The 14,047-nt window shown below is 41.8% G+C and overlaps 1 protein-coding gene across 1 annotated transcript in view; it reads left to right on the top strand.

The window, feature by feature from the left end:
* The window catches only part of LOC125887227 (voltage-dependent calcium channel subunit alpha-2/delta-1), an 86,533-nt gene that overhangs the window by 46,112 nt on the left and 26,374 nt on the right, over positions 1–14,047 (top strand). The window contains exons 9-18 of the mRNA XM_049573897.1: positions 478–528; positions 748–847; positions 6,053–6,211; positions 7,011–7,115; positions 7,841–7,919; positions 9,213–9,262; positions 9,356–9,445; positions 9,568–9,642; positions 9,740–9,820; positions 10,180–10,254. Coding sequence (XP_049429854.1) covers positions 478–528; positions 748–847; positions 6,053–6,211; positions 7,011–7,115; positions 7,841–7,919; positions 9,213–9,262; positions 9,356–9,445; positions 9,568–9,642; positions 9,740–9,820; positions 10,180–10,254 — 865 coding nt within the window. The remainder of the gene's footprint in view (positions 1–477; positions 529–747; positions 848–6,052; positions 6,212–7,010; positions 7,116–7,840; positions 7,920–9,212; positions 9,263–9,355; positions 9,446–9,567; positions 9,643–9,739; positions 9,821–10,179; positions 10,255–14,047) is intronic.

The raw sequence follows: 14,047 nt of genomic DNA, 5'->3' as shown, positions 1-14,047 counted from the left end.
AGGTAATCAGAGAAAAATTAAGCCCCAAAATGGCGGTTACTTTCCAAATGAAGTCACGGAAAAGCATTTATCTTAATTATTGTTTTACCAGGAGCTGTCTTGTTTGTCTATGTCAATGTTTAGTCTAATCTTATTGTCTAGTGTCTAGTGTTATATGTGAGCTGTTTTGTAAACTGTCACAAATGTATGCTAATTGCTGACTAGCGGGAGCGCACTGTCAATTTACAGTTGATTGGCATGCATGAACATACACATGATTAAATCCAAGTTTTCCGCAGCGTTCATAGTGTAGATTTTGAGCACCAAGGTTTTCTATCAAATCTATGCACAGATTTACTGACATTTCATGAATGAGACCAGTTTTGTTTAAAGTAAAGTATTATAGAGTATGCATTGTTGGCCTTTGGCATATTTTAAGCTGCTCAGAGTGTGTGTGTCTCAGACCAGCTCATCTCTCATTTATTGATATCCATCTAGGTACATTCAAGGAGCTGCCTCACCCAAAGATATGCTAATCCTCGTGGATGCGTGAGTTACTTTATAACCTCATTGATCCATAACCTTCTCACATCACTCATGATTTCCCCTGATTATAATGCATGCCTTCCTGGATTTACCACATATTGTGATGCATTTCCCAAGGCAGACGCATTTCTAATTATATTGAGTGGAATCTCACTAAGAACCGAGCAGACAGATTGCAGTGAGGATCTGTCAGGTATTTTGTTGTTGTTGTTGTTTTTGCAGAAGTGGGAGTGTGTCTGGCTTGACTCTCAAACTGATCAGGACCTCTGTCAGCGAGATGCTGGAGACTCTGTCTGATGACGACTACGTCAATGTAGTTTATGTGAGTATTAATACCCCCATCACTCGCTGAGCGCTGGGTGGTCTGTTTGTTCGAGGCGACGGGGTGCGCGCTGCACGCTGAGAAAAGGGGCAGAGTGACAGGAATGGGCTACTGCACATTTGAATGGAGTTACACACATGGAGACATTGAGACCATGTCCACACATACACAACACATGCCCGCACACACACACACAAGAGAGACAGAAAGATGGATGACAAGTAATGAAATATGGATTTCTCTCAGGTCTGGCCACCCTGAAACAGACCTTTAATGAAATACCCACTGCTCTATTTGGTGTACAGGATTAAAACTCTGCACTACATGCCCCTGCCCCACCTCTTTAACCGTGTGTGTGTGTGTGTGTGTGTGTGTGTGTGTGTGTGTGTGTGTGTGTGTGTGTGTGTACAGTCCCACTTCTCCTAAAGGAATTAAAGCTGCACCTCTGACAGGAGTGAACCCTAGGAAACACTCATTCATCACCTTCTTGATCTCTCCATCTCTCTTTCCTTTCATCATGGAGTCATGCAATTCCTCTCAGCATTTCACCATACACCTCCATTCATCTCTTTGTGTCAATGATCTCCCTTGTACAATGTACGCGCCTCCTTTTCTATATACAATATCACAACTTTCCTCCTTTCTCTGCCTCCACTTTCTTTTCCTTCATTTTTACTTTTCTCACCCACCAATCACTTCCATAGCCCCCCCCCCCCCCCCCTTTCATTCTCTGACCATCTATTCTAGGCCTTTCCATGGTTGTGATTACACTCCGAAAGAGCCAATCAGAAGACTGTGTGATGCTTAGATGGGTGCCTGTGGAGGTGTTTATTGAGATGGGTCTTTATAGAGATTGGAGCTGTCTTCTTTCTCCTTGCACAAAGACAGCCATTCAGACTCTGTTTCCTCTCTCCAGGGACCCTTTGTCTTGGACACAATGTATTCTGTTTCACGGTGGACTTGTGATTCTGCAAAGATGTGCAATTATCGGAATCTGTCGGGGAGCTCAGTGCGCGCGTACGTGTGTGTGTCTGCGTGCGTCCAAGAAAGTGAGACAGAATGACAGAGATTGGTTCAAAGAGTGAAGCCCAACTCAGTTTTGACTTAGAACTTTTTGGGTTTCAATTGATTTCCTACTAGCTTCTAAAAGTACACTACAGCAACTACTGTTAGTGGTCAGAGGAAGATGGAAGGCACCCATAGATGATTTAAGGTGGTAAAAGGATCATTTTTACAGTTTGGGCCCTTTATGTTTAGCTTTGGCAAGCATTTCTATTGGTTGCAATAACCCTGACCTTACCCAGGCAGTTTCTGAAGAGTAAGTCAAAAAAAAAACAATAGTTAAAGATATACTATGCAGGATTTTCCCAAAAAACAATGCACCGACTCATACACAAGTAAACCCTCTCAATCATCAATTATAACCCACTAGAAGAGTGTGGCAGTGTATTTTTCTGCAGGAACTCAACCCTCTGCTTGTATTTTTTTTTTCTTATGTTGTCTGTTCAGGGTGTTTAGAGTGTGTACCCCCACAGCGCTCAGGTGAGGTCAGAGCTTTATAAAAAGGTAGCGACCAGATGCCAGACTGTAAGCAGCAGGCATCCAAGAGACACAGTGTTGGAAAAAGCAAACACAGTGAGGCAAAACGCCAAAGGAGAGTGAACCTGGGGTTGCTGGCGAGCATGTTCCCAAACAGTAACCAACAATCCTGCATGGTATACCTTTAAGCAAGATTATCCAAAGTGCTTTAGCTGGAGGTAAAGCTGAGAGTGAGTGCACCTGAAATGTTGATCTTTTACTGCACTAGAAAACTAGGAAAACTACATGTGTGCACAACTACGGCAACAGAAGGTCACAGTTTATCCAAGGAGGTCTTTAAACTGTAATGGATTTTCACAACAGACATATTGGATCCTGACTGAAATGTTCACTTGTTTGTTTTCTTCGGATAACTTTGGTTTACACGGGGGTTTGTTTACAGTCTTGCTCCAGCTTGACTTTACTTTTTGCAATGTACCACCGCAGACTGTAAAAAACAATGTATGCAGCCACCTTGACACCCACTCACTTGTGGAGTCCCATTTTGAAACCTCAAGTTTGTCACTTCTGCTGTTGCAATCTCAGGAGAGACTCATGCTGAGAGAAAAGAATATTTATGTACTTGTGCGCATGAGTATGAGAAATGTGAAAAGTCTTCGGTGATTAGTGATGCCATCTATTCCAGGAAGGTGGTAAAGATGTAGTAGATTAAAGAACCCTCCCTATGGGGTCTAGATGCTGGTTGTGGTAATGGTGGTGTTGAGATGATATAAAGAGTGAGCTGAGGATGTGTATGTGTGTGAAGAGGAATGGGCTTTTGATGAGCTTGTCCTGGGCTCTGGATAAGGTGAATGGAGGTGAATGGGGTGGAGGAGGGCGCAGTGATTTCACCTAAAATTACAGGTGACAGGAGCAGAAAGGAGGACAGATTTAAAGTCTGGCAGCAGCAACATGAATGGCTCAAGGAGACTGTGGCAAAATTTGATTGGCTAACTAGGAGAGGGAACACCCACAGTCAGCTAAGGTGGGAGTGGGATGGGGAGAGAATTGTGAATGGATATAGGATAAAGGAAGTCTTCCTGACTGAACTTATCCTGAGCTTCATACAATTTTTTTTTCCTAGGATGGCAAAGGCATGGCTCACCCTACTCTCCCTCTGATTGGCTAGTAGTCATTGCCTTTTTTGGCTGGATTGGTTAGGTGTAGGCATGAGGAATGAGATTGGTTTGGGTTAGTGTTAGAATGTCAGGGTAAGTCAGTCGGAGGCAGAGTAAGGCCTTCGCCATCCAAGGAAAAAAAAAACTTGCAAGCTTCATTCGGATGTTGGAGACCTTGCAGACTTCCTAACACTCAAAGTGGCCATTTCAAACCTCAATTAAATGTAAATGAAATTATGTCGATAAAAATTCAACCCCTGTGCAGTTGTCATGAATGTTGAAATCAGCTGCAGACATCAAAACTGTTTTCTGTACCAGGCTGTGAACATGTTTATTTCTGCCTTACAGTTGGTCATTTTAACATGGGGCTCTATGGGGACTGACTGTCTTCTGGAGCCAGCCTCAAGTGGCCATTCAAGGATCTGTATTGGCTTCATTTCCCAGCCCTGGAGGTTGCCACTTCGGTGCCAAGTTTCCAGATTCCAGCAATGTAACTCAATAAGCGCAACATTATTATTACCAATAGGAGGCCTTTCCAGGGCTACAAAAATAAGACAACAATACATTATAATAAACCAGAGTCATCCCTTAATTGCTTTGCCAAAACTCATTATTCTTTCTCTCTGCCACCTCCTTTCTCTATCTGTTTCTCTCTGTCATTGACTCATACACACCTACACATGCACAGCGCCCTGTGCCTGGCCCTTGGGGTGTTGTAACCTGACACTAAATCATTAATCTCTGATATTATCCATAAATCCCTCCTCATTAACATTAGCCCAGGGACTAAGTTGGCATTTGGTCATGAAAGATGCTCACACACTTCCTGAACAGCTGCAGTAGGTCAGAAGAATGCTGATGGCTCTTCCTCTCCGCTCATTCTTTCCCTCTTTGTCCACATCCTCTGCGTTTCTTTTTTCACGCTTATGTTCTCGCTTTCCCTCGCCCTCCCACCTCAGCGAGCCTCCGTTACTTTCATCCGGCTTGTTCAGCCGTGTTAGCTGGTGTCAACGCTGTTAGCCAGCGTCAGTCCAGTGGGCAAGCCAGACTACCAAACCGGAGTAGCAGAGAGTCCAGCGGGATTAGGGCTTGAAGATTAGCTTTCTCTCTTGTGTCATCACTAATCCATTCCCAAGGCCTGAACCATCACACACACACACAAGAGCTGTTGTAATAGGATCACAAGGGAACAGAGGAATTTGTAGTAGATGGTGTTCACATTTGTGTGCGAGGCCAATAACACTATCTCACAAAGCAGGGATGAGTTTTTCAATAAACGCACAATGGGTCTTTTCTGCGTTTTTTGACATCGTTTTCCTCTCGACAAAAATAATATCTTTCTAATCAGATAATGATTGATGTGTCACAAACACTACGCGAGCTCATTATTTTCTATACGAGACACACCGTCTCACTTTCCAGCTTTTAAAATCCCATATTCACACCCTCCCCCTTCTCTTTTTATGTCCTCTTCCTGTCACTTCCTGCTCCTCACCCTCCCACATTCCCATCTCACCTTCCTCACTTCTCCTTTTAATAGATTATGTGATAAAAGATCCCTGTCTGCTCCATGGGGGCAATTATGTGAACTCGCATTGTGTTTGTGTGCGCGCACGAGTCCGCGCGTGTTTATGTGCTGTCGCCTTGATTCAGTCCTTTTTGTCAAACCGCAGCCGTCGTGATATTGCCTTTCAGTCCAATGGAGATGTGTTCTTCTGTTATTGTCAATCTAAAAGGAACTTCAAGGCTGTCAGGCTCATTGGAAACACACTCATACACACCCACGCACCCATACGGTCAGGGCTCTTTTTGCCTCCTTGCTTGTCTGTGTAGATCAGTGTTTCCAGCCTCCCTGTTGGCCATCTCACAGAGACACATTGATTAGTTAAGATCGATGGGGTGCAGTATTGTTTTAGAAGAGTTCTGCAACACAATAGATGTGCTGGTTTACCACGCTGCTGTCCCGTGTCCTTCATACAACACCATTATATATTCTATTGTATAATTTATTCTGTCATCTGTACTTATAGTCATTGTGAGCTCTTTGAATCCGTCCTCTCTGTTCCCTGGTGGACAATCTGTTCAGATATTTAACAATGAAAATATAGACCATCAGTTAGACTTGGAGCACAGCTCAGTGCAGAAGGAGGCAGACTTGTGGTTAGTGTTGGGTGGAGTGTGTGCATATGTGTGCTGTGGGGTGTGAATGAGAAGGTCTCACCTTACAAAAAAAAAGAGGAGATGGTGTTGCTGCCTAACCTCGTTCTTATGTAGCAGAATCTTGTTTCCATGGGTACCAAATCTTTGAGCTCCGAGGATGTGAAGCAATTAGTGGGGCTTGATGAATGTGTCTGTTTACCACTGCCTGATAACAGCCAAGGCCAGGTGGGAGTCTTTGTGTGTGTGCACGCGTGTGTGTGTTGCATTTGTATCATTTATTACATTACGCACACATGTTGTAATTGTGTGAATAATTTGCAGGTCATAACTCCTTGTCTTTGCTTCCTAGTTTAACACCCGAGTGAAGAAGACGGCCTGCTTTGACCATCTGGTTCAAGCCAACGTGAGGAACAAGAAGCTGCTGAAGGATGCTGTTCAGAACATCACAGCTAAAGGAATCACAAACTACACAAAAGGCTTTGAGTTTGCTTTCAAGCAGCTCTCTGCGGTAAGGCTTTCAAGTTTTTCTGTTTGTTCTGGGGGAAAAAAAAACGTCATTTTGTCTCATTTAAGTGTAACTGGAAGCACAAAACTGAATGATTTGAATGAAGGTTACCTGTGATGAAACCATGGTATCAGCAGCAGCAGAGCATTGTCTTTCACTGCCATCTGCTGGATGAAAGCGTTACCTCGACTCAACTGTGCAACAATAAAATATTAGATTATTACAGATGGATGACAGTCCTGAAATAGCAAAGCATTATCCTCACATGGTGTTAATCAACATAACTGCCTAAAGTATAACGTATGATCAACTCTGAACTCAGTCTTCCACACAATTACACAGATACACTAGGTTAATATGTGGCTTAATGACGATTTTATAAGAACTGTTAACAAGTCTGAAGCCTCTGTCAGCAGTTCCTAGAAGCAGAGCACAGTTTGATTGTTTTGGGTTGAACAAACAAGGGTGGCACAAGGGGAAAGACCATTGGCTCAACCAAATCAAAAGGTTGTATCCCATGGGAATGTGTCTAAAATAGAAAGGTAAGTTCTTGAGGTCAGCAAAGATGATTGGATTTATCCTCTGGGGATCAGAGGTGCTGCATATTCACAGCAGAATATTGCTGTGCATCATTATTTTTTTTAAGATACACTGGGTGTTGATTAAGTGGAGTTTATACTCCGATGTTACAGTGTGAACAGATATTTTTCTCTGGCCAGAATGAGATGGATAAGCGGACTGATCGAACCTTGCTACTATCGGGGTAAAAAATAATTAACCTGTTATGTTTTCCTTTGACTAGACTAATGTGAGCAGAGCAAACTGCAACAAGATCATCATGCTGTTTACTGACGGAGGAGAGGAAAGAGCTCAGGCCATACTGGAGAAGTACAATGCTGACAAAAAGGTACATTGCACACACACACACACACACACACACACACTGGGCGTATGATACTGCAGTGTGAATTGTTTGCTTTTATCTGTGTGGATGTGCTCCCGTTGTTGTTTTTATTAGACTCAGCTTTTTGGAGCTCCCTTTGGGTCCAAACTTCCGTGTGCACATCCTTCCTACCCAAAAGTTTATGCAAGAGGCAGACGAGGTTTCTCTGCATATTGTGTAAAAAAAAAAAAAAAAAATCTTCTCACACACATGCGCACACACACATACACAAAATCACACATATACACACTCATGCGCATAAACACCCACAGATGTGCACATGCACAAGGTTAAAGATAAGAGCAGGTTGCACACACGCTTCAACATCACTGTCAAAACAGCACATACAGTTCAGCTATTTTTCAGTCTAGAAGTGTGTCTCATATTTCATTTATGACTTGATATTAATTCTAGTTGAGCTGAAGAATTATGACAGCAAGGTAACATCTTAAAACATGCTGAAATCCTTTCTAAGGAAATAGATTGCATATATTCTGTATTGCGCTTTGTTTTTATGTGAATGATATGTAAATAATCTAACACCTTTAAAGTATTTGTCTGCTCAACACAGTATAATTATATTATGGACAAAACAATCAATTAAATATTTACATTACATGATAAGAAATTAGAAAGAAAATCTGATATTTAAAGACTTTTCTTAACATTGTGTGAATCTTGTGCTGCAGGTGAGGATCTTCACCTTCTCAGTCGGACAGCACAACTATGATAAAGGACCCATTCAGTGGATGGCCTGTTCCAACAAAGGTACAGCACAGATCATAAGACATATCAGTACTGAGTACTGTTATGAAATTATTACAATCCTGGTGTTAGATTAAGTTGCACTCAATAGTACACCAGCTCTTGGTAGTGATTTAAAATACATGTTATGCTCTCATTCAACCTGCTCAGGTGATCTTTGGGTGATATAAAGGTAATGTAATGTCTAAAGAAGACGAGGTGGTAAAGCGATAATGAACATCATTTCAGAAACAGAGGAGCTGCCGTAGGCAATGCAACCGGATGGAAACGTTTCATAAGGGAATCAGCAAATAATCCCATCACACAGCACAGAAGCGAAAATCTGGATTACTTTGTATTTCTGGGTCTGATAACTCACCTGACATTAAGCAAAACATTTTGTAATAGACTACACTGTGCACTGTTTACTGTGCTCCTTCTTTTGGGGTTACTGTTATGTACAGTTAGTGTCTGTTTGTCCTGTTGCTGTGTGATGGTGGCATTAAAGGGACAGTTCACACCAAAATCAAAAACACATATATTTCCTCTTTCCTGTAGTGCTATTTATCAAACTAGATTGTTTTGGTGTAAGTTGTCATGTGTTGGAGATATCAGTCATAGAGACGTCTGCCTTCCCTCGAATATATTGGAACTAGATGGCACTCAGCCTGTGGTGCTCAATGTGCCAAAAAAAACTTTAAAAATTAAAAAAAAAAAAAACTCAGCAGCAATGTCTCTTTCCAAAAATCATGACTAGTTACTCAAGATAATCCACAGACCTTGTTGTGAGCAGTTTCATGTAGGAACTTTTTTTTCTTTTTACCAAACTAAATCTGCCAACTGTGTGACAGTCAGAAGAAAGTGTGCATTTACTGCCAGCTCACCTAGCACCACTGAGCTAGGTAGGACATCATAAATGTTTACATCTCACACTGTCAAGAACCTCTTGTCCATGAGTGGATGCACGCTTCCTTCTGCATAGTGATATGGCTGACAGGTGTAGTTTGGTAGAAGGAAAATAGTTCCTACATGACACTGCACATAACAAGGTCTGTGGATTATCTTGAGTAACCTGATCATGATTTCTAGAAAGAGACATTGCTGTTGAGATCGTCAAATGTATTTTTTTTTTTTTTTTTTTTTTTTGGTGCTTTGAACCGCACAAGCCAAGTGCTATCTAGCTCTATGAAGTTTGAGAGAAAGCAAACATCTCTACGGCCGATATCTCCAACACTTGGCAACTCGCATCAAAATAATCCAGATTCATAAACAGCACTATCACAATCGTCAAACAATTGTGTCTGCTGTTTTATCCAGGTTACTTCTATGAGATTCCGTCCATTGGAGCCATCAGAATAAACACACAGGTTAGAGCATCTTATATATTATTGTACAATTCATAAAGCACTTCATATTTATAGAAGCATTAATGTGGAAAATGTGTTGTTTGTCCAATGTAGGAGTATCTGGATGTTCTGGGAAGACCGATGGTTCTGGCAGACAAGCAGGCCAAACAAGTCCAGTGGACTAACGTCTACCTTGATGCTCTGGTATGACACTTTTTTTGTCCTATAATTCAGTTTAAAAGTTCATAAATATCGTCCCTGCTGTGATAACTCTAACATGATAAGATTCTGAATTGAACAGTGTGTTTGCTCGACTTTCCCACCAGGAACTGGGTCTGGTCATCACTGGAACCCTACCTGTATTCAATAAAACGAAGACCAAAGATGACAGGAATGGCGAGGTGCGGTAAATAAATGATGAGTGGAGTCAGCAGTAGCAGGACCTGATGAATACAGTTTTCCTTTTCTCATCCTTTTCTCTGTCACACTGTCTCTCAGCACCAGAATCAGTTGATTCTTGGCGTAATGGGGATCGACGTGTCTCTGGATGACATCAAGAAGCTCACACCACGCTTCACAGTGAGTGTAACACCCATATGTGATCACATGCACGCGGACTAACACATTTATCAAGCCGACTCTTGTGGGGTTGAATTTGCACAGTTTTCCCTCTGGTGCAATTAGTAAATGATGTGATTCTATTAGATGTGTTGTTCTTTTGTAGCCTCTAATAAAATCATCCACAAATGAAAAATGTTACCGTCTTTAATTACAGCCCCTCTGTTGCATGTTGTACTCACCGAGGCCCTTCTTTTACACACTTCCTAACAGCCAGTACCAGTTGTTTTGTCATTACACTGTACATGTACTAACTTTATGTGCTTTTCTGGACACACAACTATTTAATTTTCCCATCCTCTTTTCATTTTTCCCATCAGATCGGTCCAAATGGATACTACTTTGCCATTGATCCCAATGGCTACGTCCTGCTGCACCCCAATCTCCAACCAAAGGTACGACATCTGGGCCTATGCTTCACTTCATGTGGCTCAGCAGGCCCATGTCTCCAAGCATTACATTATATTCTGACTATTCCACATGGTTACATAGTAAGTGCTTGCACTCAGTGAATAATACGCAGGCTAGCAGATGGTGCGGGTTCCTTTCAAACTTTTTCGTGTGCCGTCACCTCATCAATCTTCATAAAGGGAACTCATTCTCCAGTTAGAGTATGGCTTAACATCATCAGTTCTCAGATGTCAGCTAGAAGGTCACTCATTACCATGGGAGATAAAATAGATATGTGGACTTGGCAGTGAACTGGCATATATGTTTAAAAATGAAGGATGAAAAGAGGCTGTGTGGCGTATAATAGAGATAATGTGCGAGAGTAGTACAGCCCAGAATATAATTTAATTTGCTCCACTGTGGGAATATATTAAGCTACTTCTGTTTGTATTTTCTTATTTATGTAGATTAAGTTACTGTACTTTTAGCTTACTTTTACAATCTTTTGCTAGATTGTGAAAGAAATATCCAGCCAGTCCGGGCATAGTGGTGCAGTGGTTAGCAAGAGGATTGTGGAGTTTGCATGTTACCCGCATGTCGGCGTGGGTTTTCTCTGGCTACTCCGGCTTCCTCCCACAGTCCAGACATGCAGGTTAATTGGTGACTCTAAATTGACTGTAGGTGTGAATGTGAGCGTGAATGGTTGTCTGTCTCTATGTGTCAGCCCTGTGATAGTCTGGTGACCTGTCCAGGGCGTACTCACTGTCAGCTGGAATAGGCTCCAGCACACCTGCAACCCCTAACAGAATTATTGGTTACTGAAAATGAATGAATGAATCCAGCCATTCCAACAAAAGTTCAAGTGGTAAAATGTCACTCACCATATCAGTTTTATGCTGCCTGACTTGACCAGCCAAAGGCCCTAAGTAGTTTATTGTTGTTGTTTATTCAAGGATCCCTATTAGCAGCACATGAACATGCCTCTAGTCTTCCAGGAGTCTGACAAGTCCTCAAAAAATATGCAGCTGAACTTGTAGCCACTGGCAGGTATTAAGATGCAACATGGTAGAAATTAGCCATGACCCCAAAAGAGGAGCCTGAGGTAAGCATTTTCTGACAGGCTGCATAGTAGTTGCCCAAAACTGAGTTCTGTATTTAGGGTCACGATGTTCAGAGGGGCCCCTTCCTGGATCTGAAAAAGTGGATCCTTGAGGGGACACTTTTACATCCTGTCGATCAATCCACAACTCTCAACAATCTAATCCATCAAGACAAACAGCTGTGCATCAGTTTTTTTAAGGTATACGTTGCAAATACAGCAAACTTGGCCCCTCCTCCATACACTACTTGTACATTCCCTGCAAGCTACAAGGAAAGTTACATTTGTTGTAATGGAAAGTCCGATACTTTAGCAAGCTAACCTGGTCAGAAGAAAAGAGGCCAACACTGCATCGCTCTTCATGCCCATCCTCTCCTTCAGTGCTCTGTAGTGATAGTCAAACTGAAAACCAATCCCGATTCACTCTAAGTTTGCTACGAGCTTTGTTTGCTTGGCTTTTTGCCTCACTATATGTACATTTTTCAGTACTGTGTCTGTGATTTTGGTAGCTTGTCTCTTGGATGCAGGCTGCCTACAGTCTGCAACATGGTTGCTACCTTTTTATAACGTCCCGACCTCACATGTGCACTGCTTTTGGCTGAACAACGCAAAATTAGACGATACAGGCAGAGAGCAGAGTCTGTACAGATAATACCACACCTTTACTGGATCAAATTGGAAGGTATTACTTCTTCCTACTACTTTCCTGCGTAGTATACCTTTATTTCTAGAGTTTCATAGATTTTATTGAGGGGGTGGTTCACATGTTTTCAAAGTACAATAAGAAAACAGATGTTAAGCCCACATACTAGGAGTAAACAACGGGAAAAAACAAAAGTAGTTTGATGGTAACTAGGCATGCAGGATATTTATAAATGTCTATATGTTTATATGTTTATATCCCTCTGATTTTTCCTTTTAATGCAGTGATGAGAGGTACTGCAGGACTGCATTTTGTCTCTCTCTGTCTGGTATAAAGGGGATTTCCCTCTGTTTTTTGTCCCCTCACAATTATTTCACCCAGACTGAAACACTTAACTCTGGTCAAAGCTGCGTGTGTGTAGGAATACTTTTTCAAAATGGTTACTGAGTTGCAGCTGGGAGTGACACAGTCTATGTATCTGACATTAGGTTGTTTGTTTTTTGGACTTTGAAAACCCCCTCCTCCCTTTACTGTGACATGTTTGAAACACCAAAATGCATCACTGTGCATCTTTTCATCACTTTCCTAGAAAAGGATTCGTAACAGGAAGCTCAGGCTCACTAATAAGTACGCTGTCACTTTTCATGAGGTGAGACGAAGTAGAAGTACCCTAGGTTGCAGCAGTAGAGTTTTCTGTACTGTAATCCCATAGATAGGGCTTTCAGTAGATGCAGTAGCAGTTGTTGTCATTTCTTTTTGCAGGGGATATTATGTTCTCTGTTATGTGATCTACAACCCTATGTATGAACTCCCCCTAAGTGGAGGGATGGTACATTCTATTGTCGCTTATAATGATCGCTTTGGTCATGGAAATCATTTCACAAATGAGCAAGTATGTTTTGTAATCGTGCTCATGTTTATACAAGCATCAATTCTGTTGATATATCTGTCCTCGTCGTACCTAAATGAGGGGGAAAATTGTTCTCAATGGTCTGTGACACTGAATGATTGAGCATTACGTAACTAGAAATGGTTACGTTAATAGAAAGGATGTGACCAACCTAAAAAAAAAGTACTTGTTTGTAGGTGCAGTTTGGAGAGAGCAACTTTTGGCAAATCAAGAGGTTTTTGTTGGTTTTCACAAAAGTTGTTCAGTAGTGTTGTTGGCTATTTAGCTTAGCATTCACTTCCTTTTCCATGGACACCTTCTCTGTTGCAGTTTTCATTTTCGAAGTTCAGCTTGCAAATATGAGTACAAACGAAAACACAGTGGAAAGAGGACTGGGTGGTATTGAGATTGTGATTTGTGGCCGAAGCAGTGTCCACTGAGAGCAACCTTACTGTTATAAAACACAAAGGCACTGTCTCTGTCAGAATGATATCAATTATTACCCCTCGCTAAATCCCACCCCCGGATGCAGACTGGCCAATCATAACGTAGCAAAACAAACCCTAAAAAAGTGTAGGGCTAGCTAGCTAGCTACTGAAGATATAGCCTACTGAATGTATACACATGCTGCTTTTGCTTTTTAATGATTATAAGTGGCAAAAAGACCGACCCTGCTGTACAGGAACCAGTGAAGGGAAGCAGGGAAACTTTGCTGATATTGAACCAGCTGTGTGTCATCACAGTGTGTGCAGATGAACGTTGTTTGACTTTCCCTGGAGCAGCACGAGGGAGAAGCCAAACACTGTTCATCTGCACACACTGTGATGCCACACAGCTGGTTCAATATCAGCAAAGTTTCCCTTTATATTCATTGTCTTCTGTGACGATCAGTAGTGATGTGGTGGCTCACTTTTACACTGTGATCTGTAGCCTATAGTTCGGCTTTAGCTTCTAACTATCTTTGTCTTTTTAACCTGTTGTTGCTGCTGAGTCAGTTTGATATCCTGGATATATCCTTCAAACACAGACTGTAGACCCCTCTGTCTGCTTCTCTCTGGAATCACTGTTTCATTCCTCCAAAAATATGATAATATTTCTTCAGGTAGTGCAGTTAGTTACAGTGTGGGCTCCAAGCTTACTCTGACAGTTTGATGGACCCTCACAAAC

The sequence above is a fragment of the Epinephelus fuscoguttatus genome, linkage group LG4 (assembly GCF_011397635.1).
Source record: "Epinephelus fuscoguttatus linkage group LG4, E.fuscoguttatus.final_Chr_v1".
Taxonomy (NCBI): Eukaryota; Metazoa; Chordata; class Actinopteri; order Perciformes; family Serranidae; genus Epinephelus; species Epinephelus fuscoguttatus.
Note: the sequence above shows the minus strand (reverse complement) of the source record. Positions and strands in the feature narration are given on the sequence as shown.